Source organism: Trichoderma citrinoviride (genome assembly GCF_003025115.1).
Source record: "Trichoderma citrinoviride strain TUCIM 6016 unplaced genomic scaffold BBK36scaffold_23, whole genome shotgun sequence".
NCBI lineage: Eukaryota > Fungi > Ascomycota > Sordariomycetes > Hypocreales > Hypocreaceae > Trichoderma > Trichoderma citrinoviride.
Window position 1 is genome coordinate 77,441 of NW_020194731.1, and position 26,287 is coordinate 103,727.

Below are 26,287 nucleotides of genomic sequence, written 5' to 3' on the forward strand. Positions count from 1 at the left end.
GAATTTAACAGGGCAGATACTGCGGAATTAATTGAATGGAATGAATTGGAACAAATATGCGACTAAAGCTGAGTCAAGCTGCGCGGTAAGCGGTTTTCGCCCTCAGCATAGGGCTGGCCAGCTTCGCTTCGGGCCATGTCATTGACCCATTGTTCATTTCCGAGCAGTTCAAGCTTGGGCCCTTTCTGTGCCCATTTTGAGGTCAGATAATACCAAGACAGAGCGTTGCCAACCGTGCCGACTTCGTCGCTAACGCCAGTCTTTGCGGCTTGGGACATTCGCTCGTGTAGCTTAAGATCGGTAAACAGCTCCATCAGATGGCTTGCGACAGCCTTCCAATCGCCTGGTGGGACGAGAAATCCATTGATCTTGTCTTTGACTTGGAGAGGAATTCCACCTGCAAACGAAGCGATCACAGGGCGACCCGCGTGGAGTGCCTCAGAGACTTTCACTTCGAAGCCTTCATACGTCGAAAGTTGGAGGACGACGTGGGCGTTGGCCATGAGGCAGTTCAACAGCTGGTCGCAAGGGTCTAAGCGCATGACGCTCACATCGGCCAAAAGGTGAGGATATTTAGTTTCCAGCTGGGTCATGACTTGATCATAGATAGCGATACCGTCGGGGTCGTCTACGGAAGCGTTGCCACAACTTGATTGCAATAGAGAGGTTAGCACCCGTTACAACGGACAAATGGGGTGGGGAAACGTACATGACGAGCTGAGGGATACTGATGCCTCCATGCTTTTCGAGCTGCTCCCGGAAACACGCGTACGCATCGACGACAGTTGGCAGCCCCTTGGCTGGATCGAACCGGGACACCTGGATAATGTATTTCCCTACAAGGCGTTAGTGGAAGATGTGTAAGGCAGTATTTGGGCTTCGGGCGCCGTGTTCGCTTACTTCTTGGCCACTGCAGCTCCGTCATTCGCTCTGATCGGCATTTGATGTTGTAAAGGTGACCGTAGTATCCTGTATCCCATATGTCCAGCGGCTTATTCAAGCCATCCAACCTAGGTAATTTGAGAATCAGTTCTCTATTTCAGATTTTTCAAGGCGAATCTTGCCTACCAATCTGTTGTTGCAGGCATATACAGCACCTTCTCACGCGGCACATTATGTGGCACAAACGAAGGCATTGGATGGCTGATGAACAAGTCTGCTTGCTTGATGTTTTGCCAAAGAAAGTCCCAAACGTCTGCTTGAGGAGAATCGGCCTTTTTAATCAGGTCTGTACGAATCTGGATATGTGATCGATAGAAGACTGGCCGAGATGGCGTGAGCTTTTTGATGAGCGGGATGAGGCACGGCATTTGCGGATCGTCAATCTTTGACTAGGTGAGTAAACTGCACGGCACATGGCATAAATCAAGCCTGAACTGGGCTGTGAAGCAAGCTTACAATAACGATATCGGCGCCACCTTTCTCTGGTCGGCACAGAGGCCCTCCATCAGAGAACCAGTACCGATTTCCGTTGTCGGTGATCCATTTGAGTATAGAATCCTTTTCTTCTGCTGAAATGAACTGACCCTCAGGGCTCACTCCTTGGAGAGTATTATGGATATTCTTTGTGATGCGGAACACTCCCGGATGAGGCTTGGGCACTGTTGCCCATCAGTTCAAGCTCGACCTTGCAGGATAAATTGTGCTTGCGCGGAAGGTAACTTACCGTACCAGCGAAGGTCGACCCCCATCACGCGAGAGAATCGGACGAGAGCGTGCCGCATCAGAGCCACACCACCACCTTGGGGGGTGCTGCTGAAGAAAGCAATCTTGGTCTTGTGCTTCCGTAAAGTCTTTGCGTAATGCATGACTGTCTCCCAGGATGCAAAGCTGCAGGTAGTTTTGTAATCCTCGAGGGAAATGAGAGGTGCTTGGAATGATGCATCAACCTCCACAATGCCACGCCATGCAACTTGTAGAAGAGGAGCCAATGAAGGGCCGAAATTCCTATTGTATTGAAAGAGGTCAGTTGGCCACGTACGTCGAAGGACAGTTGCGCATCATCACATACATGATGCATTTTCTCGCCATTGAATCGGCTTGTTCGTCCACCCGCTTGCTGAGCCACAGAGCTATCCGCTCTGCATGCTCATGGGGTTGCTGAATAACGATAGGGACGATATCCAGTTCAAGCCAGAGCCGTGAGCAGAGCGACGGGCTCGTCGTCTTCAATGAATGGGGAAGTCCAGCGCCGACAGCCTTGGTGAAAGTTCTGTGCTCATACCATCGGAGCGAGTTGATGATGTAGTCTGCGAGAAAATCTTGGCCATTGTTGCCTTCTGGTGCAGTCACGGTTTTGATCGAGAAATCGATGAGATACGTCGCATCGCGAACCGCGAAAGAAACCAGGTACGTCTTGTATCCGGATGACACGGCTGAGATTCCGACAAAGATGGGCTACAGTGTAGAACAGACATTAGAACGCGACGATAGGACGAGCAGATAATGGAAGGGCAAGAAGCTGAGACGGAGGTCACATCATTTCCATCTCGACACTGATGGTAGATCAACAATATGTGAGAGAACAGCGAGACTGACTGTTAAACTGAGGCCGAAGCACCCTTCTGCTTGGACGAGTTTTTCTGCTTGGGATTTCCGGCGGAGAGAGGTGCTGACGTGGAATTCCTGGCTAGGCTCTTTGGTCATTTTGAAGATTGAGAAACTGGCTACCTATTTGTGAAGGATCTGCGATGACCTCTAAAGCTGCTGTCTATACCGAGCCTCAAGTCGCTATGCACCAGCTGAGTGTTAGCAAGTGCGCTTGCAGCCTTTATCTACATCTTCAACCAATCTTGAATTAATCTTCAAAGACCGATAATCCGATCATGAGGGGTTAGTTGATGAGGTGGCGTGGTGCCACACATTGACCATCTGAGTGGTACGATGAGATCGAGCAGCACTAGAATCTCAAAGTGGCATCATTATGACATCAAATTCTCTTCTCGAATCGGCGATTGGCATAATCATAAAACTGTGGAAGTTTTAAGATCGAAATCTGAGAAAGAATATAGCCAGCTTTCAATTTGCCGGCTCAAGCCACAATAAACGAACGGTCTACAACATACGGTAGTGTCTTTTTTCGGAGGAACTTTGGGCGAGCTGGTTATTAAATCCGGTGTCGATCTTGACGACGCAAGAAGAATATCTGCCATGAAACGAAATAGCTGGCCGAGGCAAGATTGAGATACATGTGAAGCCCAAGGCCCGAAGACGCGCAATCATGCATGTTGCAACATACGATGCGCATTACATGATGTCAGATGCTCGGCATCTCCTGTCCGACGCCAGAGTGGCTATCTACATGTCAATGTTAGCCAACGGTTACAAATAGCAAACACGAGGCCAGTATAGACTCACCTACAATTGAATATTTAGTTGTCCCATCTAAGTTGCCCGTTGCGACTGGATGAGCATTGCTTGGATCCGGTCATATGCGTTGCGACAGCCATATATGTTGTCTACCGCCAGCGCTTGTACTTCTGGTCTATCCCGCAACGAATAACAGCAGCAGCTCCTATCACCCACATGGCCGCATTAGGTACAGATCCTAGCTCTACGCTGCGAAGAAGGGCATTACAGTTATGTGAAAGTAGTAGGATCTACCCATGAAGAACGCTGCTCTCGTCGGCAAACCTCCATTGCCGGATTTTGGAACAATCAATCTCTAAGTCGGTTACGAGCGTCACGAACGGCAACGGTTGAGTCACCTGGGCCATGCTAGTTGTATCATCAGCTTCTCTGTGTGCCAACAACGGAGAAAGTCTGCAGTGGTAACAGGAGCGACTGACCCTCGTAATCCAGGACCATGTCATCAACTGTTCGCGTCTCTGGTTCTGACGGAAATTAGTATTCTAGGAGAAGATATCGCATTGTTAGAAGAATTAAGACGGACGAGATGGGGTCATTTGTGCGATAGCCCACGATGCGAAAGAACTAGGTAGTGACACATGGCAATTTGCATTTGCTATAGAGTGATGGTTCCCCTTTGTGCAATGGAAAGACCACGGTTGGTATCAGCTACAAGCGAAGTGTCTCTGGCAACGCCTTCTTCATCCCGATAAAATTTGCAAAATCTCGTTCAGTCCGTGATCAACGTAGTCAGCCGCTTTGACTCAACTGTCAAATTCTGGTGACGGGAATGCCAAAGCCAGCTTTAGTGAAAACAGCTATGATTGCGGTGGAGCTGTTGATCCTCCTTAGATGTGAAGACAATCTCAATGGTCTAATACTTGCGGTTCTTACATCCTTGGAAGAGATACAATCATACCCTCCAAAGGGTGCTATTCTGAGCAGAACCATTGATCTGCAGGTCTTTTACTCGAGAATGTGCCGACTATATCGTGCGCCTCCGGACTGGATGCCTGAATTGTCTCCACATGTTATTCCAAGCAGCATAGGGCGTCTCTTGCTCAGGACTGAATCACAACAATGATATGCCAAGTTCAAACTCAATATCAGAATGGCATCCTGAACATAGGCAGAACGTGAGGAGCAATCGAGTGCGAAAAAGGCAAATGTTAGACTACCGAATTTCCTACTCCTCTCTCGTAACATGTGCAATAAAGGGAGCATCATCTTGTTGGAAGGGGGTTGATAGCCTTCCTTGATATTGCAAGTGTCCCTCTGGTAGGGCGAGTATCTTGTAACTCGCACGCAACTAGTCAATGTATACTCATAACTTTTCATAGATGCGATGACCTTGACTGTATGGAGTACTTCCTCGTTGGGTACAGTTGCTGAAAAGTTTTGCCATGAAAGGCGGAGCTCTCAAGCGTGCAAATATATAAGAACATACAGATCAATATATCACATGCGACTGACCAACAGCTCTTACTAGTGCCCTTATGACATGTCTGTAATGCCTGTGAAATCCTTCTTCTTTATGGAGCTAGAGCTTCTCTATCCTTGAATTGGGAGTTAGTAAATGCAGATTGTTTCTTTGAAGAACCATGACTCAGATTCGCATTTTGAGTGAAGTTCCTCCTAGGGCTCAGTTCAAGCAGCAGCAATTATTTCTCAGGCGTGCTACGATCAGCGTTTAATGGCCGATACCGAGGTCATATCTACTCTAGCTTTCAGAATCTGATATCTGCCGGTGCGCTATTTCTTAAGGAAAGTCTAGCCAAATCAATTACCGAGGCAGCTTCGTTGATCAAGTACCTGAGAAGAGTGAAGGGCAAACCAGATCAACCCGCTTCTCCAGATTGAACGGCCCCGCCAATAGCATTACACGATCGCCCCACGAGTCATAACATCACATTCACAGCGTATCGGCTTCATCCTCGATTCAGATGCGGTAGAGGGGATCTGCGGGCATATTCCCATTTAAAGCAGCTCAGATGCCAGGTCGTATGCAGCATCTCTGTTGTTTCGCCTATGGAAGCCACGGAATTAATAACGAGAAAATGGCATAAGCATCCCAGAGCACGGGGTCGTGAACCATGGATGTAACTCTTCCACTGAATACAAATAGGTATCCGACCTCTTTGATCGCCAAATCCGCTGATCCCTTTAAAAATATATATTCTCATCTTTTTTTCATCATCATTTACCGTGAGGCTGACCACTTGCTTGAGTGAAGATGGTTTCGATCTTCGCCGCAGCAAAGGCCCTCCCAGTTTTGGCAGCCAGCGCTTTTGCTGCTGCGAGCTACCCTGCTATCCCTGCTGATTTGACAACTCCGGTGCAGCAGCGTATTGCTGTCAATGGACCCAACAGTACGTCTTCGTGAGTTGTTCGAGGCAGGCGTGGCTTATGCTAAGCTGGTTGTCACAGGCGTATCAATCGGCTGGAATACATACAAACAGCTAAGCCAGCCGTGTGTTGCCTACGGCACCTCCGCCACGTCTCTGACGCAGCAAGCCTGCTCTCAGAGCTCTGTTACATACCAGACTTCGCGCACTTGGTCAAATGTTGTGACGCTCAGCAGCCTCTCGCCAGCAACAACATACTACTACAAGATTGTCTCGACCAACTCAAGTGTTGATCACTTTCTGAGTCCCCGCCTCGCCGGAGATAGAACCCCCTTCTCCATCAACGCCATTATCGACTTGGGTGTAGTAGGCCCCGATGGCTACACAATCCAGAATGACCAGACAAAGCGTGATTCCATCCCGACTATCGATCCTTCGTTGAACCATACCACCATCCAGCGGTTAGCGGAGACAGTCAATGATTATGAATTCGTCATCCATCCCGGGGACCTCGCCTATGCTGATGATTGGATCGAGACGCCCAAGAACATTTTTGATGGGACAAATGCATACCAAGCAATCCTTGAGCAATTTTATGCTCAGCTTGCTCCCATCTCTGGCCGCAAGCCCTACATGGCCAGCCCAGGCAACCATGAAGCTGCTTGTCAAGAAATTCCGCACACGACTGGACTCTGCGACGCCGGGCAGCGTAATTTCAGGTACATTTGCGCCCGGGCCGTCCTCTGACGAAGGCTGCGATGCTGACCCTTTGATTGTAGTGACTTCATCAACCGATTTGGCCGGACTATGCCCACGGTGTTCACTTCCACCTCGGCAAACAACACGGCAAAGGTTAATGCAAACAAGGCTCAGCAGCTCGCCAAACCGCCCTTCTGGTTCTCTTTCGAGTACGGAATGGCGCACGTTGTCATGATTGACACCGAGACAGATTTTGCCGATGCCCCCGACGGACCGGATGGTTCTGCTGGCCTCAACGGCGGGCCATTTGGCGCCCCGAATCAGCAGCTCCAATTCCTCGAGGCGGATCTCGCTTCCGTCGACCGCGCTGTCACGCCCTGGCTCATTGTTGCCGGGCATCGACCTTGGTACAGCACTGGAGACGCTGGTTGTACACCTTGTCAGACAGCCTTTGAAGGACTCTTCTACAAGTATGGCGTTGACTTGGGAGTCTTCGGCCATGTTCACAACTCCCAGCGATTTTTCCCTGTTTACAATGGCACGGCTGATGCCGCCGGCATGGCGAATCCCAAGGCGCCGATGTATATCGTCGCTGGCGGCGCGGGTAATATCGAGGGCCTCTCCGACGTTGGCTCCAAGCCATCGTACACAGCATTTGCCTACGCAGATGACTTCAGCTATGCCACAATCCGGTTCTTGGACGAACAAAACTTGCAGGTCGACTTCTACCAGTCTTCCACCGGCAACCTTTTGGATAGCTCGAAGCTCTTCAAGTCTCATGATCAGCAATTCGTTGTCCAACAGAGTCCAGTGTCTTCATAGATCAGATAGACCATTGAAAATAGACAAGGCGGCCGGGCCACCCTCAGGACACGTGCAGTTCAGAGATTTCCGTATCACATACCTTCATCATGCGCAAATGCGTCTCTGCCTCAGTCAAGTGACCATTTTTTTTCCATTATAACTTCGCATACAGGCTGATCTCAAGCAACATTCTCAACTGGCATGGACCACGAAGCATCTAGAAATCTGATGCTGCTAGAGGCGTTCATATTGTGAGCAAATCTGCTGATACTGGCTAAATTTATAGGTACCCGACCCTCTGAGTGCCTTACCGGAGTTTGCTGCCGGTGGCTTGCCGCGGGGCTTCCCCTGCAGCAATATCTATGTTATTTCAAAGCTTCAAAAGACAAGTAAGAGGCAGCAGGAAAATCCATCTGCCAGCCAAGTTCTAATTGAGGTTACCTTAGATTCGTGCTCTTCTATAGGCCGACGCCGGAAGCTACCTCTCTTCACTCTGGGTTTCACCAATTTCGTAAACCCGCTTCCTATCTTTGCTCAATCAACGAAAGCTGAAGCAAGCCGCTTTGGCACACTGGAATCGACATGAATGGCGCCTGGGCTGATTTGACTAACCCTTCAGAAGCTCTCCTTATGACATATGCTCCGTGATTTCGAATTGACAAACTACTAACTGGCACCTCTCGGAAGGACGCGCAATTGCCTACCCCGTAGATCCGGTATTAACGGTTGCGTAGGCTTCATAATGAACAAGATAGTATGGTAATATGTATCTCCAAGTGTAAACAGACTTACGCGTTCGATTGAGTGCCTACTCTATGTAGTAAACCCACCAGCCGTGACAGCTGGTGGGGGTCCGCCTGTTCGGCGAAACCTTTCGGGGATGGTGATAGTACGTCAACGCACAATCTGCCTACAGAGAACAAGAATTGAGCTGATCAAATTGATGACATTTTTACGCCCTGCGGTTTTAAATGACGCACAGAGGCGTCTTATGATATAAAACGTAACATGGTCCCCAAGTCTTTAGGTTAATTCGTCTCATCCAGGCAGACAGACGACAGCATTAAGAGAAACGACATTCGTAAGCAGCATCAATACCAAAATGTCCCAGATCACTTTATTCACCGACTCTCGGCTACCCTGCCCGCAGCGGCTGCTTCTCACCATACACGAACTCGGCCTTCAGATCAAGGATATTCGAGAGGTTGACATATCCAAGTCTGAGAATAAGGTGCCGTTACAATGCCGCAGAGATGTCCCGGAGTTTCTCGACGAGTTTCTGACACGAGTTAGCGTCTAGAAATATTAGAGCTTAACCCCTTTGGCGCTGTGCCATTCATACGAGACGAATCTTATGATCCGCCTCTGATGTTGGCGGAGTCGCGTGCAATTGCGAGATACCTTGCGCGAGCCTATGGCAGCAATGACTCGTCGGTTTCGCTGCTCCCAGATCCAAACGACGTGCTAGCCATTGCAAAGTTCGAAGAAGCAGCCTCAATTGAGCTCACTTCTTTTGACGCCGTCGCCAATCAGCTAGTATTTGAAGAGCTATTCAAGCCGTATGTCCTTTACAGATCAGGGCTCTAGAGAGATCACATACCAACGTGAACAGGTCATGGTTCAACGGCGAGACGGACGTTGAAAAGTGCAAAGAACTTCGGATGGGAGTTGAGCGAGTCGTCGACTTGCTGGATAAGAGGCTTATTCATCAGCAGTTCATGGCTGGAGAGGTAAGTATCAGGCTTTGATGTAAGCGATGTGGAAAGCCGATTAACAAAAGCTCAGAAACTGACTGTAGTGGATCTATTCTTCGTTCCTTACATGCATCATCTGGTCAAAACGGTCTATCCAACCTTGTTAGACTCTCGGCCTTCTCTGAGTACATGGTGGCAGAGGATGACCTGCTTAGAATCGTACAAGTGCTTGTTCAGTAGCCTGAAAGTTACTTAGCAATATTCGACCAAGCGTCATCCTCTCAGTCTATACAACTTATATACCGTTGCGCCCTTGCCTGGACAAATCTTAACAGATTCGTGCTAGAGTCCTAGTGACATGTCCCGAACGCGGGGCGTCGCGCCATGGCAACGCTTGGGTAATAGTATGTACATGTAGCAATACGGCAGCGATCTGCCCGTGTCCCTCTACTTGTATACCGAGGCCTAACGGTTATGAGAGTCTCCATTTCTATCGGGATGATTTGGCCCAAGTATAGGAGCCATATTCGGGCACATAGCTAACTGGCCAATTCTTTTCTTCAGCAGGACAAGGCAGACCATACCAGTTTTCGGCTCGTGAACTTGGCTAAATGCTTGCTAGGTGGGGAGCTGTACATGTATGGATCCACCGTGCAAACCATCGGGACATCATTCTTCCTGGGCTAAAGAAGAGTTCGGCTTGGCTCTTATTCTGTCCCATCTTCAAAACGTAAGTCAGTCAATCATCTTGTGATGAGTAAAAAAGAGCTATCATCGATCAACAGCGCTGGTAATCGTTTCTGTCAATGGAGGCTCAAAGCCCAGCACCTCCAGGCCTCGCCCAGCCACTGGGATATGCCGACCAGGCATGCAAAGAATGCCGACGGCGAAAGTCAAAATGCAATAAGGGAATCCCCACATGTAACATGTGCCTGAGATACAGAAGACACTGTTTATACGAAAAGCACTCTCGAACTCCACTAACGAGGAGGTGAGTATCGGCATCAAATATACTTGCTACGAGGCACCGTTCCAATCTAATGTACCTCGGCAGGCATCTTACTGAAGTAGAAGAAAGGTTAGAGCAGGCTGAGGCATTGATCAGACAACTACGAGCTGCTCTTCCACCGCAAAATGTTCTCAATGAAGGATCGAATAATACGACTATCTCACCATGCGAGCTATCCGATAGAGACGCATTGGCTAAAAATAGGCAAGATCAGTCAGGACTGGCCACAGAGGGAGTCGAGAGTTCTTCAGGCTTCAGACGACCCATCTATAGCGAGCTTTCCGAAGATAGGTCGCATCCTCAGCATGAATTGGCCGCAGCTGTTGCCGATGGACTGGCCTCTGATGAGACTCTCCTCGCGGATATTCCAACACACGAAATTCATGAGGGTCCAACTTCACAGCGAGACAAGAAAGGGCTGGGGCACTTAGAGAGTTCCGATAACTCCCAACATGATGACTTTGAAAGCCCTCCATCAACAGGCGAATTTGGCTGGAATGAACACGAGCCTGTACAGAAAGACTCTCCTGGAATGTCGACCTCAAGCGACTTCAATGAAACAAGGCAGATTCTAGACGGCATGGCGTCGTTAACTGTCTCTGAACAGCGGAGTGGTTATCTTGGCATTGCGTCAGGTGCCGCTTTCCTACGCCTCTTGGAGCCCGTGGGATTCAAGGCTACGCAAAGCCACTCGCCAGTTGAGACGGATGCAAGCCTTTCCATAATCACACTTCCTAACATAAACAGACACATCGCCGACTCGATGATTGATGCATATTTCAGGATATACCACATCAGTTACCCCATCGTCCACGAACCAACATTCCGAGCCCAGTATTCTGAAGTCATTCCAAGGCCCAATGGCGGATCATGGTATATTCTAGCCTATGTTATGGCCGCTCTTGGAGTTTATACGACCGCGACGACCTTGAACAACCTAGATCTCGACATCTTCCACCATACCAAGTCTCTACTCTCGTTTGACGTACTTGAAGTCGGCAGCTTGACAATGGTTCAGGCTCTGACGTTGATATCCAATTATCAACAAAAGAGAGATAAACCCAACGCTGCCTATAGTTACTCAGGATTGGCGGCGAGGATGGCCATGGCGCTTGGGCTGCACAAAGATTTTCAGGGATGGAAGATATCGCCCTTAAGCATGGAAATCCGACGCAGAGTCTGGTGGACGTTAAGCATATTTGACATTGGAGCTACCATCACATTCGGTAGACCACAGGTGTGCCCCTTCAACGGCGTTGACATATCGTTGCCCATGAATGTTCATGACAAGGTAAACAATACCCCCAACGTCTCTCTCAACGCAAGGTATGGCTAACATTCACAGGATCTTACGGCTATGTCTGCTTCTTATCCTCCCGATCCACACGAGATCTCCGTTTACACGGCAGTCCGGACACAGGCAAGGTTTCATATTGCTACCAACCCGATATATATACGCATCATTTCCAAGCCTTTACCAAGTGCCCGAGAACTTCTGCAACTCGAGGCCCAGTGCCTCGGGCCATGGATGGAAAACACGCCCCCTTACTTTTCAGAAACGGCCTCTATACCGTCCAAGCATGTCTTTTCCCATTCCGTCATACAGTGGAGGTGGCGAAACTTCCGCATAATCATGTACCGGCCTTTCGTCATCCGGCGAGCATTACTTGCGCGCAGCGGCCGTCAAGATAATTCGAGTCCGGAGTCGCTTCAGGCCTACGAGCGGTGTCTGGATGATGCAAAAGAGACGATATCATCCATAAGCGGATTTTGGGCCACGAATGATCATATTCGTCTGTTTGCGTGGTATGCCTTGTATGTTATTATGAAGACTGAGACCAAACAGACGTCGTCGGCTGACATTGACACAGGTATTTTCTATTCCAAGCCGCCTTGGTACCTTGCATCTGTCTCCAGAACGATCCTTCCTCTCTTAAAGCGCCTGAGTGGCGTGATCAAATTGTCACCTCCCTCAAAGTAATGGCGGCACTGGTACCTGTAAACCCAAGCGCTCAAAGATGCCATCAGGTCATTGTAAGTCTCTGCGGAGCGCATCTGAATTCATCATCACCCCTTCCGGCCAATGCCAGACTCGAGGCTGCGTCAAATCTGCAGCCAGAGAATGCATTCGGGGTTCACAGTGAAGCATTTCGCCACTCGTCTGATGCCGAGGGCGACAGGCCGATGATGCCCGCGGACAACCCGCATGATCACATGAACGCCGTTTTCTCCATGATGTGGCCTAATGCGCTATTCGACGCTGCCAACAAGGAGCATGATGATTCTTGGATGGATTTTCTTAATGGTATATAAATACAACACAGTTATTTGACATATTGCAGTGGTGTCGTCTTTTGTCGGAAATGTTACAACCACTGTTACAGTTTCCTCCTTCATGCTGAAACCAGGCGATGCTCTATACGTCGCTCTATGATATGCACTCTTCTCTGGATGGTTGAAACTTCTAGGGTTTTGATTCTATGCTTTCTATCATCACATCGTACCTGCCCTGACTCTTGGACACAATAAACTCGCCATTCACCAGGTCGTTTGCCTTTGCCCGACGGACTGCCTCCTCCATTGTTGCTTCAATTCCGGCGGCAAGATGTCGAAAAGCGACTCGTCTACAGGCCAAATCAGGCTCGACGTGAACAAACCATTTCTCATCCACGAGGTTTGCAATCTCATCCCATGGCGGCTCATCGCAGAGAAGGTAATTACCTTCCAGGATACATATATCCACGTCCGCCTCTATGAGTAAACCATCCGATACCGGATCTTTGATTGCGTGGTCGAAAGTAGGCGCAAGGACTGGCTGACGGTGCGCCTGTGGTTCGAGCTTTCGCACGAGGCTGACAGCTGCATGGCCGTCAAAGGTCCAGGGGGCTCCACGGCGCGCAAGGGCTTCTGAAGCATTGGGTAGTTTTCGTAGTATGGCAAGCGGGAGGTGAAATCCGTCGGCAGATATAACGATAGCCTTGGGGCTGTTGTTTTCGGGAGGTAATGAATTGATAATACCAGCAACCCTGTTTGCGATTGTTGTCTTTCCGGAGCCAGGAGGGCCTGCTACTGCGACTAGAAGCCGAGGCGGAGGGTTCAGGCTCCCTGTATCGTTGGTGGTAGCCGCTTTTGCCTTCTTCTCTTCCCACTTGCAGAGGAGGCGCTCTGCAAGCGATCCATACGTTTGGTCCATCCTATATTGTAGATTCAATCACTATTAATGAGTCGCCGGTTAAAGGTGATACGGCTGATGCCGTATATAGACCGTCTGCTTACTTCATGGCACGGACACAGATCTCCGTATCATGTATGCGCTTCATTTTCAGTCTCGGAGAAATCCATGCTCCACTTCGCTCACAATTTACCTACAATACAACTAGTCATGGCTTTGCTCCCCATCTCAACGGGCGACTGTCACCCTTACCCACCTAGGATGAATTCCCGGACTGTCATACTGTGGCTTTGCCACCATTTCTTCAGCTAGTAATTACATGCAACTTCATCGCGGGTAGTCTTGATTTTCGTGCACGGTGATAGAACAACCGAGAACACATACTAGTAATTACCTACCCGAAATGGTCCTTTACAGTGTCTACCCCGTAGCTATTGATGTCGGTAGGAAGCACAGCCCGGGCAACCTACACGAAATTTGAACATTCTACATGGTATGTGATTGGTGAAATTGATGTACCTAACAAACTTAGCTACGTGGATCTCATGTTTTCTTCGTCAATCCAATGTTAGTCTTAAGAGCCGTACATTATCCAGACCTCCTATCACTTTCTTTCATGTCGTTTGTTGGCAATATCCCGCCAACCGAGAATCTTTGTGTATTTCTACAATTGGCAACTGCTTCGAAGCGCTAGTGGAATCTGATACTATCGGGAAGGCCTCGTGCTGGCTGAAGATGATTGAGTCTCCTTGGCGCAGCTCCCATTTCCGCACCCCCGATGATGTTCGTCGGCCCCGCCCCGACTTATTCCGACTGTCCGATTGTCCGCATGACAAGACAATTGGTTTGAAGGCTGAGGAAGGATGAGCATCCAAGCCGCAACGGCAGTCGATTTGAGCTTGGCCTCAGTATTGGCTTCTATTTTCTGTTGCATGACGCAAGTCGGCACAAAGTACGGATGTTACAAAAGAGCTCTTATTATTCTATGCCGCCTACCATACTAATCATATTACCAATCAATCAACTGGTATCTACCACATGGTCAGTGGTTGAGCCTTGCGCTTCCTGGTTCCTTCACCTCTATGCTGACATTTGATGCTACAAGACCGTCGAATCCACTAGTAATCGCGTTGTAAGAATAGTATTCGGCTGTAATACGTTGGTTTCTCGTTCGACTTTAGACATTGTGATTCGGTGATCATCCCTCAGCTTTGATGCAGCCTGATTTTTACCTATGCTTGAGAACCCTATGCTACTCGGCCCATATACTGTGTTTATTGAATGGGTGAAGCGATCCCCCTTATCATGTACTATCTTGGCACTTCGTGTGGGAGTCTGCAGTAGGGGCTGATTGAATGTTAGCGACAGATTTTGTACCAGCCATGTAGCCTCTAATAAAGACAAGGTTGCAGGCCGCCTCAGTGCGGCATCTGCTCACCGACCTGTATCAGCTTCGCGTTACATGCTGCCTGTAGCATTGGACCAGAAACAGTGGAGTCCATGAAAACTGCATGTCGTACTCCATACTTTCTGGACAGTGAACAATTCCGAACCCCGTCGAATTGTTCGTCTCCGCAGCCTCGGTGCTCATCCAAATCTTGAAGCCAGAAAGATTTCCACAACTTCATTGACGCCCAGGTGACCTAGAGGGACACCCGGAGGATCTGGCACAATTGCTTCTCCCGTTGCAAGCAATGAGTACGGATAGTGACACACGAGTTATTATTCCTCGTACGCGCCCGTCGTGCACTCACTGCCAGAGATCGAAGAAACGATGTAGTCGAGAGAAGCCTCAATGCTCTACATGCGTACGGTCAGTCCGATATCTCCCGAGAAGCGTGATTGTATGTCACGTCCTGACACATTGCGAATCACTGAACAGACATGGAAGGGACTGCGTCTACACTGGTAACACCACAGTTATCGCTGGTGTTGTTGACCATATACCCAGCGCATCTACCTCATATCAACCTCCGGACATTTCTCGGTCGACAGAAGATAATTTCCCCGTGGTATTTTTTCTCGACTCGATTCTCTTCCAGCGTTCGTTAAACAAGCTGCCCGATCTGGATCCAAGTCTCAACGATCATCTCCCAAAATACATTGGCCATATTGCACCCGACCCGGCTTTCATAAAGTCATACTTCGCAACTATCCATCCGTCAATACCTTTTCTGTCGAGAAAAGAATTCAGAGAGAGGATTTTGAGCCCTCTAAGCTCACGACGACCGGCACATACCCTTCTAATAGCATCAATGAAGTTGCTAGCGAGTCCACTTCCTGAACAAGGACCACGATGCAGTGCTTATTATGCCATAAAAAGCAGCCTGATAGAAGCAGAAAACTCGGGCATTCTAGATCTGCGTGTCCTCCAAGCCATTATTCTCATAGCTCTCTTTGAGATTGGGCATGCTATTTACCCGGCAGCGTACATGACAGTCGGCTACTGTGTGCGATATGGGAGTGCGTTAGGCATTCATAAGGCAGTGGAGCAATACTCCGAAGAGGAGTTTAGTGCTTCGGAGTCAGAAGAGCGTCGCAGAAGCTGGTGGACTATTCTGCTATTCGATCGGTGAGTATCTGACTTTGTCCTGCTTCTGCCATAGCTTCCATATAAGCATACCAAATGGCAAGTCGTAACAACGTAAATCTAACTACCAGTAGGTTCATCAGCCTTGGAAGTGCCGACAAACCTATATTGACAACGGATCCAAGCGGTAACAGCTTGCTACCCATTGATGATGCCACGTGGGAAGAAAATGTAAGGTTCTGTACATGAGATCATACGATCTCGATAATGAAGTTGCTTATATAAAGATAGAGAGAGTCTTTTGCCCCTGTCCGCAAACTATTTGAGCCGCCAACCACGACGATGGGTCGTTTCTCTCTGACTGCACAAGCTGCAGTATTATTAGGGAGAGTATTCCGCAGCATCCAGGAGTCGCCCATCCAGGAAGGGTTTTGGCAGAACGATGTTGAAGTGCTGGACAGAACAATTGTTGCATTGACAAAGGTATCTTTGGAAGAGGGTAGATTCCGTGGAATTGGTGTGTGTAGCCCGTCAACCATTTGCTACAGGTATGTTGTTGATGCACATCAGGAACGGAACTCCTCAACTGACAGATGATCATTGCTCGATTGCTTTTACATGACAAAGAGAGGCATGTGCCCGGCAAGACACCGCATGAGATCACAGATCGCTTGATGTCACAAGACTTTAAGAATGACATTGCGGCCTCCATGCTTCGATTAGCCTATGCTATTCGAGACGCAGGTAGTTGCGCTGGCGATGAAATTACACCGCTCTGCATAGAAGCAATTTACCGGAGTGCAGTATTCTATGGCAAGGAGTATTCACGGACAGGTGCATACAGTGCTTTGGTATCCTGTGAAGCCATCAAAGAGGCTCTGGCGCTTATAAGCAAGAGATGGAGGGTTGCAGGTAACTCCATGATCGAACTACTCGCATGATTTCGATTAGCTGACTCTCCTAGCATCTTATGTTCAATTGATCGATGCCCGTATAATAAGCGGCATTTAGATGCCTTATGGGGGGGTCGAAAGAGTACATCTTCTCCGACTTTTATAGCCCATTGATGCTAGGTGAATATGAAACGAATCTTGTCCTCTACACCCAAAGGCGAAGATCACGAAGAGAGTTGTTTTGAGGAGAAACAGGGATGTCAATTGCAATTTAGGAGCCTATGTATTCAATGAACTAAGCAGAACTGCTTGTAATTCGGAGAATGAAACGTGGTGGTGATGCCGAGAATATCGTCTTCTGGAGTGGGAGACCTTTATGCCCAGGCCTCAACCGACAAGATCTCAGCCTTGATTAATCTGCCCATATGTCCCAAAAGGAGGAGCTTTGCCTGCCGAGAATGGTGCAGTCGGTAGTTTACCATCCAAGAATTCACCAATCACCTTGGTGTAGTAGTTTGCATATTGAAACAAGTGACCGTGGCTACTGCTGGGGAACATGACCAAATTTGCTCGAGGCAGTTGTCGCGCAAGAACGAAGGAATTTCGAGTCGGAACGATAAGATCATTATCTCCCGCAGTGACAAGCGCATCTTTCTGAATTGTCTGCAGCCAGGAATAAGGAATTGGGTCGGCATCCCACGTCAAGTAAGCCTGGGTAAGATTGACAAGGTCTTCCCCTGTGGTAAAGGTTGCAATCTCAGGCTCGCCATTTCTGCCGGCCACACCCTGTCGGGAGGATACACTTTTGTTGAACCATTCTTGTCCTTCATTACCAGTTGTGAATGACGGTAAGAAGGCTTCGATTGTTGGCAGCCCCGGAGTTGGATTGAAGACCGTGGATTGCACCTCGTTCATCGGCCGCTCAAGGCCTGGCCCAAGGCTCGGCCCAGTGCCAGAGAGGACCAGCTTGTGAACCACATCTGGGGCGTCCAAAACCAGCTGTGGAGCAACGTAGCCGCCCAAAGAGAAGCCCAAAACATCGACATGATGAGTATGAAGCGTCGGGAGCAGGACGTTAAGGAACGAGAGCAGATTGACCGCGAAACCTCTGACGGAGGGTGCGATCTTGCCTTGACTATGGCCTATGCCAGCATAGTCATAAGTGACAATTTGTCGACCAGACGCGGTCAGATTATTGATAACTTGGGGATCCCAAGTGTCAATCGTCGCTCGAACATGGTTGAGCAGCAGCAGAGGAACCGAATCCTTCCCCGCCGTAGAGTTTCCGATGAGGCGGTACGCATATTTAACACCATCAGCGTCAAGGTAAAGTGTCTGAGCGGTTTCTTGAGTTGACATTTCTGTAAGGCGTCTTGAGTGTTGCTTGTTGCTTGAATTCTAAGTGTTTAAGACTGTTGTGATCCTCTCGATAGCGGGAAACGGCTGCCCCTTTATAAACTCTCCCGCACTGATGTTTGTCATGTTGTTCCAAACTTGCGACATCGCATCTCGCCAATCATCATGAGTACCGTCTCTCACAAGAACACCATTCATGTCGTTACTGAGCTGGTATACTTGGTTAATCCGCCGCCCCGATCCGCCGCCGACCTAATCCGACCTGATCCGATCGACCCATGTTCCTGCAGTACTATCTCATATCCCACGCCCACACCTCTCCACCGCCGCATTTGTAAGTCCAGATATGGAGTCGATGGATGGGGATCAGATGGCCCTTTCGAGGCCTCTACTTGCCTGTCGGACCTTGACAACATGTCTTCGAGTGGCCTCGAATGAAGCTGGGCTAGCCGCAGTTGCTCGTAATACTGGAAGTCACGCATCATATGTATCGTTTACAGACATCGGAAGTACGGGGTTCCAACCAAACTTCTATGCCTAGCTGAGTTGTGAGCGCTAACTATGAAAATCCTTCGTATAACAATGCGGCAATTCAGAAGCTAGACGCAATTTCTTTGTCGGTATAATTTCTGTTCTCCAGCTTCCACACGGGGATTAATATTGTACGGATTGAAGTGTTTAATAATGTGTGCAAATTCGGTGCAATAGAAATCTTTCGCCAGCTACTGCTGACAGCGCTCAATTGTCTACATCTCTGGGTTCCATCGTAGCCCATGCCTTTTCATACTCTGCGAGAGTCATGTATTTGAACTCTGTCGGCCGTGTTATTGGCAAAAAGGGTTCGCCATGTTGTTCGAATTGTTCCAGTCTCTTCTTTGTTTCGGGTCGACTTGCATTTACGCTGTAAATCTTGACTCGGTGGCAGCTGCTTGTGACGTGCAGTCCCCAGTTCCAGCTGTGGCGAACTTCCATCGGCTGCGTGTTGAGACTGTTGTCCCAGCAGCGTACGACGAGTTCTGTCCACCCTTCATGATCACATGGAACGGAAGCGGTCCAAGTCCTCCAGGCCCACTTGTGCTTTGGTGACATATTCTCAATAGGCACAGCATACCAAGCCCAGCCACCATCCGAAGAAAGCTCAACCCGCTCTGGCCAGCGGCCGCCACCAGAGTAGGCCCAACCTGTAGTGATTAACATCTTATAAACTTTGTACTGAAATCACGACGAGTCTTACCAGTGACTTCAATATGGCCATTGTGGACAACGACTTCCTTGTGCCACGGACTCATGATAGCGCTGCTGACCGGCATTTCTTGGATTTGAATCCCCACTGTCGTCCATTAGTCTGGAATGCTCTCCAATTTCCAAGCAGATAACCTTACAAGTAGGTAGTTGATTGTGCTTTCCATACTGCTGCTGGAAGTACAGATATTCTCTGCTCTGAACCGGGGCGCGACTGGGGTGTTCGATGGCTTTGATGCGGTAGAGCCACTTGACGCTTCTAGCTCCAATGTAACCCATAACCACTGCCCTCAAGGGGAATCCGTGAATCTTGGGCAGTGGCTTACCGTTCATCTCCCATGCAAGAAGTACCTCGTTCGCTTTCGCCTTTGTCCATGGGACGGAGACGACATAGTTCATGCAGTCCCCGCCCTTGAAATATGTTTCTGCTCCGTAGAATTCAAGGTGCTTTGCCCCTTCTTTCAAACCCCCGCAATGTTTGATGACTTTCTTGAGGCTAACACCAGTCCATTTTGCTGTGCCGATTGCTCCCTCGGCCCATGGAGCATTGATCATTTCGTCGCCTTCACCAGCATATTCGCCGATTTGCTCAAGACGTCTGGTTCCGCTACACTGGATAGTTACGAGCATTGAGGTTCGTGGAAACAGAGCTTCGTTCTTGAGATCGTCTAAGGTAAGGACCTTGGGGCTGTTAACCAATCCGTCGAGGCGAAGGTCAAATTCCGCTGGGTTAATATCTGGAATTCCCCCGTGGTTGCGCACAAAATGGATTTCGTTGGGTGTGACGGCTTCTTTAGTGAGAAGGCCCTTTGGGGGCTCGCCATTGTAGGGAAACTGAAGGAGATGGAGCATGCCCGGATGTTTTTCCTGAATGGTGAAATAGTTAGCTTGATCTACATGCTATCGTGCATGGGAATGGATCAACCGGTCATTACCTCGAGCACTGTCTTCCAGCTATCTTCAGGCACATCGGTGAGCGCTCCGCCAATTGCCTTGTGCCAGAGCTTCCAACGAACACCCTCGAGGATGGGATTGGTTGCTGGAATTGGCGCAAGCTGGAATTCCGGAGGTGGTGGAAACTTGTACCGGGAGAATCGCTTGCGAGCTCTCGCCTTCTTCTCGGGGTAATCCTCCCACTCCACATAGCCTTTCCACCCTTTTCTCTCTTCTTGGACGACAAAAGTCGGGTCATCATAATCCGCGTCTGTACGAAGTTCTGCCGAGTTTGTCACAGTAGGAAGCTGTGTTTCTGTATGAATCTTGAGATTGCTCTGGTTCCGTAGACCTAAGCGGGCCGGATCCAACCCTTGCTCAAGATTCCATTCATTGGGAGGCTAAGCGTTTCCACAATCAGAACTCCTCCCTCAATGCTCATCATTGAACTCACTTGGCGGCCAAGACGGTCCCTACGTTCAAAGTCCATTTCAGTATAGGGAGTTAGGGCGATGGTGGGTAAGGCGATTCGGTGAGTGCTTTGCTGAAGAATGAGAACCGCGCGTAGGAGATGGTGCTTCCTCTTAATATACGAATTTGGGCATCAGTCGCGACGATGTTCCCCGTGCGGGGTCTTGTCGACATTCTGATACTCATATCTATCTGCGGATGTTACGTCACTATGATTGAGCGTTATGCGTATCTATGGTCTCGATGATCTATCAGGAGGTCTTATAATATGATAAGTCGCTGAACGAAGAGATACTGGAGAGGTATCTATCTTGGAGAGCATAAACATGAGAGTTTGGCTAAGCTCGTTGATGCAATGACCCTGCGTGCAATAGCTAGTCAACCCCTTACCCAAAGAGTCAAAGAGGCTTGCCACCTCTCCATACTCTCACCTCTGTAAGCGGATAGAGCAAGAACAAGGACCACAAAATCAGTATGTGCATGGGTGTGAATAGTATGAGCAGTCACATCATAGAAGTTAGCGTCTAGTATGGGTGCTTCCTGAGGACTTCTCTGTATGCCGCAATGTTCTAACCTTTTCATCTTACCTTATATTTCTCCGCTTGCTGGCAAAGAAAATTGAAGCCACACATGCCTGGGCGATGAGACCCCAGAAGACATACTATGGGCTACTTCTCCGGCCATTTTGAAAAGATTTTACAATTGCAACCCCAGAATCGTTGACAACGAGACAACTTGAGTTTCTATGCTCTCTTCGCACATCCATTGGAGAAATGATCCATGCCCCAAGTAAGGACGAACGCTCTTCGCTTTTCACCCTCTCTTCCAAATGGCTAGTATGTCTCGAATACACGCAAGCATACCTCGAGCTCTTGGCAGTAGCATGTAGAAGCAACAAATACCGTTTTACAAACGTCTCTACCTACTCGTAATTACGCGCATAACATTCCCAGGTAGCCTGAGACTGGCCGTCATGTCCCCTCCCTTCATCAGACCGCTTACATTATCGATAGCGTTATGAACTTCCAGTCGTGGATTGATCACAAGTGCTCGGCAAACTATTGATTCATCGGCGATTAGGCGCGTTGCTCCATCAATAACATTGAGGACGGATCCCAGGCCAGCACAGTCAGAAGCAGAAGAGCCTCAGTCATTAGCGGTAGCATCTTTGTCTGCGCGGTATAGTATGGTGCAAACACGTTTATGCCAATAGCCCTTCATGAAAGAAGTCCCACGTAGTGAATGGAACAGTCATAGGACAGTGTGTTTGTTTGCGGTCCACTGACTTTTGTCCGGAGCCTTATGCTTTGCGTACATCTATCGGCAGCGACTGCTTGATTGGCTGCCGGACATCGCCCATCTTGAGCGAGCTTGACACCATATCACGCTCACAAATTGACAATGAGCGATAGAGGAGAAGATATTTTGAAGGCTGGAAGGCACAAAAATACGATGGAAAGACAACATTGATTGGGCCCTGATGAAATGTAGGTTTACTTTTAGAGCTTATAAAGGGATTTAGAACATCAAATCTTTGCTTAATGAACAGGCAGTATGAGGGGCTCAAGTGAGTTGGTGAGGCAGCCTTAATCCTGAGACATTGTGACGTGACAGCAAATGAAGCAAAAGCAAATACCTAAATAAGCCAAATCAGGCGATCGAAGATTGCTGAAGCCGCATTGCAAAGCACACGATGTGGCTTGGGTATGCCAGTATCGGGTATCTCATCTCTCGTATCCGCCTCTGATCGTCTCAACTCTCATGAATTTGTAGGCAAAGTGAGCTGTAATGAGTCACATGCGCGAGAATTGGCGCGAATTTTAGCAGCTGGTCCGAACATTGTCTTCTTTGGGTCCTTTGTTATTACTAAATCAGCGAACTGTTTGCGAAGGCGATGCCCGTAACGCATTATGCGGTTCGTAGTTCGCAGAAGAGAAGTCCAACCAGGGAGCCAAAGGAGAATGTCAAAGGTGCGAAGAGAAGGAAATCCCGCAATATGGATGTTCTTCGTCCATGTTTCTTCTGTTGCGGTCATGTGGACTCCAGCGTTGGCGCATGCGAATGGAAGCTGGAAGGCTAAGAACGATTACGCCCCCCTCTGCTGCTTCCGAGCTCGTCCGGGCCGACGCCAACCTCTCGTGGAGCTTTAGCTCACTATTCCGATGTCATCTTCGGGAGTAGGTCAAACGTACGATTTCACATCGTGTACTAGACTGCTGATAAGTTGGAAGATACCACAGTAGCCCTAATACTTGAGCTGTTTGTCCTCTTTCGTAATAAATTACCATTCTTGGTCTCACGTATAGAGACCCACTTCTGCTGCTGTGGTTGCTTATGTACGCTGTGCTCCGTACCGATCGCTTTGTTGCACTTGTCCGAGGATGCTGCGATTCGACTTCATTAGCTCTGATAACAAAGAGGCTGGTGCCTTCACGCCATCCATATCTTCTTCAACTAGTCGGCTTTGAGAATGGCAGAGCAGAAGAAGCCACACAAACATTAACGAGTGGTGCTGTGCCTCGGGCCTACTCCTTCATAAAGGTCTCACAGTCATGCGCCATCTTTATACAACCATCCGCATTATGCTCGGGATGATCATAGATCCTAGGTGGCATATAATCTATCAAGACGACTCTAGTACACTGGGTCGTACACAAATGCAGTCTCAACATAATTCAGAGGAATCATCTCGTAATCTACTCTACGGAAGACTATGTGACCAGCAGAGCTGTATACGTCGTACAAAGTATGCCTCGAGATGGCTCCTGGGCATCCTGTGAAGGCTTTGTCCACAATAATGATCGATAGAGCACTTACGGAACACTTCAAGGCTGCATCTTACTCAGCTTATAGCAACAGCACCCGTATTGCAGCTGCACAGCGCATGAATGAACAGCAGCTCGGACATCTACGGACCAAATCACAACCCACAGGTAAGCCACGCCAATAATTACATCTGACTGTCTTCATTACCAACGGACAGTTTATTAATCTTCTGATTGCGGGACTCACCAATGTGTCTCACAAGGGCTTTCCCTACAAGCTCAGAGACTTCATTGGCTTGGAAACAGTACGCTGGTTCGATACCGATTGGTTAACGCTGCATCTAATGAGTCCATATTGTCGGCAAATGCTGACCAGTCGGTCATTACTTGTGGTTATTGCTCCATATCCGAAATCCCAAGGTATACCGATCGTGAGAAGTATATATAGAGCCAATTATCCGGATCGTTTGTAGAGAAATGCACAAAGTATCATACAGAGTAAAAGTACATCACCTTGAGTCGACGACCAGTACTCGATACCTATATCACGACATTTCAGTTTGCAAGTACTCTCGCGATGTCGGAGCACAGGCGCGACGTGTCTATCCAAACAATCGATGGTGTAGCCCTGAAAGGATGGTTCTTTCCAGCCGGTTCGGAAAAAGATCCATGTGTGATCATGACACATGGGGTACGCCAAGCGATTGTTTCACCCAGATATTTTCTTCTTCTCACTATTGGAGTCTTGGCAACTGATGGCATTGATTATAGATCTCGGCGCTCAAGGAGCACTTCCTCGACCGGATCGCAGTTGAGCTTCAAAAGGCGGGCTTTAACGTTCTTCTCTATGACAATCGGGGTTTTGGAGAAAGCGGTGGCCGCAGATATGACATCGATCCTATCAAAGCGCAGGATGACTACGTTGACGCTTTTGACTACGCCGCATCTCTTCCGGATGTTGACCCTGAGCGAATTGCTTTTTGGGGAGTGAGCCTCTCTGGAGGGGTCGCTATATCTACTGCGGCCATTGATCGTCGAGTCAAAGCAGTTGTTGCTGTTGTGCCATTCGTATCGGGAGAGCTTTTGATGGGAACAGGCCAACCAATTCTCGATATGGCACAACGAGACCGTGCCAAGATTCGCAAAGGGGAAGCTTGGCCCCTTACTGGTATCGTTGCATCGACAATTGACGAGGCAGAGGCCGGTACTGCACCTGTTGTACTCCGAGATGCGGTCAGTTACCGCTTCTTTCAAGATGCCGCCGCACAGGGTGGCAACTGGGAAAACAAAATCACCACAATGAGCCTCTTCAGAATACTTCGATTCGAGCCGATTCGGTATATTCATCGAGTTGCGCCAGCGCCTCTGCTAATGATTGTGGGAGAAAAGGATGAAGAATTGCTGTCGCTGCAACTGCAAGCATTTGGGCTAGCACGGGAACCGAAGCAGCTCCATATTCTGAAGGGTGGTAATCATTTCAACCATTACCAAGGGGAAATAAGCGTGGAAAGCATTCGACTTCAGATAAACTTTCTGAAGCAGTGTCTGTAGCTTCAGACATGGAATATATGGCTTTTTTTTTTTTTTTTTTTTTTCCCTTTCTTTCCTAGTCTTTTCTCTGCTCCCAGGCTTTTCTAACACATTCATGGCTGCATGTATGCATGACTATAATGCCAAATTCGTGTAACTATTAGGCTGTCTAGGGTCACATTTCACGGCGAAGAATAAAGAGCTCTAGCTCTTGATGGCGAAGGATCACCCTTCGGCTCACGAGCACCGCCGAAGCCTATTATTATCACTAGATATAGTTGCACCACGTCGGCTAAACATGATTCAGCTTCTGGATGATGTCCTGAACGCTCTTGACACCGTGCCTTCGAACAAGACACCTGAATACCGACAAAGATGTTTTGCATGCATTATATGTGCAGGGAAGTTCCTAGGCTGTCTATAAACTCGGTAAAAGCCGGTACCAACAGAAGGCTTCTACAGAGCATTATGACACATACATATGTTCGTAGTCTGCCAGCAACCCTATGCTTTTGCATTGTACTTCTACATTTGACTGAAAGCCTCATTTTTGAGACAAGCTGTCCCTTTTTCCACCTTTAAGAGCTGCCACTGTTTCCCAGCATCTTTCGATTCCTGCCCGTGAAGCTATCCGTAACTCATTGCATGCCCGAAATAAGGCTAGAGTCCGCCTTTGAGGCAACTGCATCTTGTATCGGATGAACTGGGATGCGGTTGGTTAAAACAAGGTTTACCGACGAAATCTTGGGTGGGGTATATATAATGACTATCCGATTCCCTGAACTTTCTCATGTGCGTCCATCCGGCATCTGACAATCTTGTCTTTTACCACAATTCGAGCGCCGCACATTTGACCAACTGGCAGTTCATTGTGCCGCTACATTCATCGTATTAGAGTCACGAAGTCCCTCCCTGCAGAGTTCTGCTTTGCGGCACTCTGACTGTCGCTTCAAATTGTCCTCAGTAGCGTTGGGGATGTCGCAGGTGTCGCACGTTCCTGCCGAATAGTAATCCGGCTTATCGAAGGCCAAGGCGAATGTTGATGTTTTATCTCCGATAGCCTGTTTCCCACTATGTGGAGTTAACGGCAACCTAGGATCTTGGATCTTTTGAAGGCTGGTCGATGCCGTTACTGGATGACCTTCCTTTTCTAGCGCTATCAAAGTACAGATGCTTGACGTCCCCTCCTTCTTACTGGCGAGGCGCCGGCGGCAATGGCGCCATAGAGAACTCTCCCGCGCCCCCGACTCAAAGGTTCCTCAACGCTCGGACATCGTGACACAATGAGCAGGTGCACAAGCATTGGTGCAATCTTAGTGTGCATGGTGATGGGTTAAGTGCTTGATATATGCCGTCTTCTAAGAGGTACATAAGTATAGTACCTAGCAGGTAGTTTAAGCTTATAGAGTAGTGATACCTATTTTAGCTAGCTAGAGTAAGCTGTGGGCGACAAATAACCTTAAAAGAGAATCTTAAACAACAAGAGTATTCGCGCA

The 26,287-nt window shown here is 48.6% G+C and overlaps 9 protein-coding genes across 9 annotated transcripts; 5 read left to right on the top strand and 4 right to left on the bottom strand.

Moving 5' to 3' along the window:
* Positions 1-62: 62 nt before the first annotated feature.
* On the bottom strand, positions 63-2,646 carry BBK36DRAFT_1131106 (glycosyltransferase family 4 protein; the record flags this gene model as incomplete). Its single annotated transcript, XM_024891920.1, has 8 exons — positions 63-648; positions 710-836; positions 901-1,010; positions 1,069-1,325; positions 1,399-1,601; positions 1,667-1,947; positions 2,012-2,397; positions 2,539-2,646. The coding sequence occupies 8 exons, from the start codon at positions 2,644-2,646 to the stop codon at positions 63-65; spliced, it is 2,058 nt and encodes a 685-aa protein (XP_024745052.1).
* Positions 2,647-5,581: 2,935 nt separating this feature from the next.
* On the top strand, positions 5,582-7,214 carry BBK36DRAFT_1173200 (Metallo-dependent phosphatase; the record flags this gene model as incomplete). The annotated part of the gene is made up of 3 exons (XM_024895839.1): positions 5,582-5,717; positions 5,776-6,412; positions 6,473-7,214. The coding sequence occupies 3 exons, from the start codon at positions 5,582-5,584 to the stop codon at positions 7,212-7,214; spliced, it is 1,515 nt and encodes a 504-aa protein (XP_024745053.1).
* A 1,084-nt stretch (positions 7,215-8,298) lies between these two features.
* Positions 8,299-8,783, top strand: BBK36DRAFT_1131054 (hypothetical protein; the record flags this gene model as incomplete). The annotated part of the gene is made up of 2 exons (XM_024891914.1): positions 8,299-8,427; positions 8,490-8,783. 2 exons carry the CDS (start codon positions 8,299-8,301, stop codon positions 8,781-8,783), a joined length of 423 nt encoding a protein of 140 aa, XP_024745054.1.
* Positions 8,784-9,696: 913 nt separating this feature from the next.
* BBK36DRAFT_1190518 (hypothetical protein) lies at positions 9,697-12,212 on the top strand (the record flags this gene model as incomplete). Its single annotated transcript, XM_024896672.1, has 5 exons — positions 9,697-9,881; positions 9,945-10,221; positions 10,288-11,190; positions 11,245-11,714; positions 11,771-12,212. The coding sequence occupies 5 exons, from the start codon at positions 9,697-9,699 to the stop codon at positions 12,210-12,212; spliced, it is 2,277 nt and encodes a 758-aa protein (XP_024745055.1).
* Positions 12,213-12,363: 151 nt separating this feature from the next.
* Positions 12,364-13,092, bottom strand: BBK36DRAFT_1190523 (P-loop containing nucleoside triphosphate hydrolase protein; the record flags this gene model as incomplete). The annotated part of the gene is made up of 1 exon (XM_024896673.1): positions 12,364-13,092. The coding sequence occupies one exon, from the start codon at positions 13,090-13,092 to the stop codon at positions 12,364-12,366; it is 729 nt and encodes a 242-aa protein (XP_024745056.1).
* A 1,673-nt stretch (positions 13,093-14,765) lies between these two features.
* Positions 14,766-16,612, top strand: BBK36DRAFT_1131048 (hypothetical protein; the record flags this gene model as incomplete). The annotated part of the gene is made up of 6 exons (XM_024891913.1): positions 14,766-14,884; positions 14,954-15,643; positions 15,733-15,832; positions 15,893-16,156; positions 16,261-16,513; positions 16,566-16,612. The coding sequence occupies 6 exons, from the start codon at positions 14,766-14,768 to the stop codon at positions 16,610-16,612; spliced, it is 1,473 nt and encodes a 490-aa protein (XP_024745057.1).
* A 284-nt stretch (positions 16,613-16,896) lies between these two features.
* BBK36DRAFT_24221 (alpha/beta-hydrolase) lies at positions 16,897-17,853 on the bottom strand (the record flags this gene model as incomplete). The annotated part of the gene is made up of 1 exon (XM_024897981.1): positions 16,897-17,853. The coding sequence occupies one exon, from the start codon at positions 17,851-17,853 to the stop codon at positions 16,897-16,899; it is 957 nt and encodes a 318-aa protein (XP_024745058.1).
* Positions 17,854-18,588: 735 nt separating this feature from the next.
* Positions 18,589-20,515, bottom strand: BBK36DRAFT_24222 (molybdopterin binding oxidoreductase; the record flags this gene model as incomplete). Its single annotated transcript, XM_024897982.1, has 5 exons — positions 18,589-19,031; positions 19,085-19,180; positions 19,233-19,959; positions 20,028-20,426; positions 20,480-20,515. The coding sequence occupies 5 exons, from the start codon at positions 20,513-20,515 to the stop codon at positions 18,589-18,591; spliced, it is 1,701 nt and encodes a 566-aa protein (XP_024745059.1).
* Positions 20,516-23,838: 3,323 nt separating this feature from the next.
* BBK36DRAFT_1131086 (alpha/beta-hydrolase) lies at positions 23,839-24,812 on the top strand (the record flags this gene model as incomplete). The annotated part of the gene is made up of 2 exons (XM_024891918.1): positions 23,839-23,952; positions 24,033-24,812. The coding sequence occupies 2 exons, from the start codon at positions 23,839-23,841 to the stop codon at positions 24,810-24,812; spliced, it is 894 nt and encodes a 297-aa protein (XP_024745060.1).
* Positions 24,813-26,287: the final 1,475 nt, after the last annotated feature.